Source organism: Cyprinodon variegatus, unplaced genomic scaffold, assembly GCF_000732505.1.
Source record: "Cyprinodon variegatus isolate N-32 unplaced genomic scaffold, C_variegatus-1.0 Scaffold1800, whole genome shotgun sequence".
NCBI lineage: Eukaryota > Metazoa > Chordata > Actinopteri > Cyprinodontiformes > Cyprinodontidae > Cyprinodon > Cyprinodon variegatus.
This window is the reverse complement of record NW_015152253.1, coordinates 81,277-82,495: the sequence shown is the minus strand read 5'-3', so window position 1 is coordinate 82,495 and position 1,219 is coordinate 81,277. Positions and strand designations below refer to the sequence as shown.

Here is a 1,219-nt window from a genome sequence, read left to right as displayed (position 1 = left end):
AAGGACCCAGAGTGCAGGCTGTTGCCCTGGAGACTCCTGCACATGAACAGACCATCCAAACCAAGATCTGTAGAGTCCAAGATAATTTTTCAATCTCATCAGGTGTTTATGGTCTAACCTTGTGGTAAGCTGTTGGGTAATATAATATCATTATCTTCCCTGACTGATTGGCCATGTCTGCTTCTTGTCTAAGGTCATTGCCAACGTCTTTCCTTCTTGGGCAAGTGTTCACACTAAGGTGGCAGTGAGACTGGTCCACTCATGAGGAGGGAGGGAAAAGGTGGTTTTAAAAGGGCACACAGATAGTTCTTGTGTACTTACGGTGATGGAGATGGGGGGGTTTGCGAGCACAACTCTGTGTGCTGCTAAGTATGTATTATATTCATTTTGTAGGTCAGTGACAACAGCTGACACAGCCATGGTCTTACTTTGGATCATGTATTTGTGATAGGTTGAGAATGGGACTAGAATAGGGATGACCAGATCTGAAATAAAAACAGAAAACAAACAAAGGTGGTTTTAGGGTCGTAAGATTTCAGTTTCAGATTGACTAAGAAAATCGCTGACCTTTCCCAGGCAGCATCTTCTGCTCCGTGACCTCAGTCTGGATGTTGCCAGCCGGCTGGCCGGTGTACTTCATGGCTTGGACGCTGATGTTGACGGAAAAAGTTCTGGTGAAACTGGAGTCATTGCTGAGAATCATCTTCAGACTGACATCCTTTCCATTCTCTGGCTTCGACACCTTCATGGAGAATGAAAGAAATGGGATCATAAAGAAACCTTTTCCATGTCAGCAACTTTCATCATCCTGTTAAAAACAACGGACTTCATCGTTAAATGATTTAGAGACACACCTTTTACTAAATAAAGCTCTTCTTCCCAAGTGGGAGACATCTGTGCTTTGTCCACTTGTTTATAGTTGAAGGTTAGAATTGGATTTACTCCCTCCCCTCTATCTCATCTCATGTTATGACTTTGTTCAACCCTTGCTCAAGTTAATTAGACCAGCAGAACAATTAATAAAAAAAAAATTCTGTTTCTTAAAGTTTAATTCCATTCAAATAATATTATAGGCTGTTATTTTATATTTCATTCTAACTTGTTTATTTTCTACCAAAAATGGATCTTGAAGATGTTTTTTTTCTGTCTTTTTTTTTCTTTTGGAAGTGTCTGTTTCTTTTGAAAAAGAGATTATTAATTTCTACCAGGTCTGCCTGGA

At 40.0% G+C, this 1,219-nt stretch overlaps 1 protein-coding gene across 1 annotated transcript in view; it reads right to left on the bottom strand.

Moving 5' to 3' along the window:
• Window positions 1-1,219, bottom strand: part of LOC107104575 (protein-glutamine gamma-glutamyltransferase E-like) — a 25,336-nt gene that overhangs the window by 3,351 nt on the left and 20,766 nt on the right. Inside the window, exons 12-13 of the mRNA XM_015404591.1 lie at window positions 568-742; window positions 322-485 (exon numbers count right to left, since the gene is read on the bottom strand). Of these exons, the coding sequence (XP_015260077.1) occupies window positions 322-485; window positions 568-742 (339 nt within the window). The remainder of the gene's footprint in view (window positions 1-321; window positions 486-567; window positions 743-1,219) is intronic.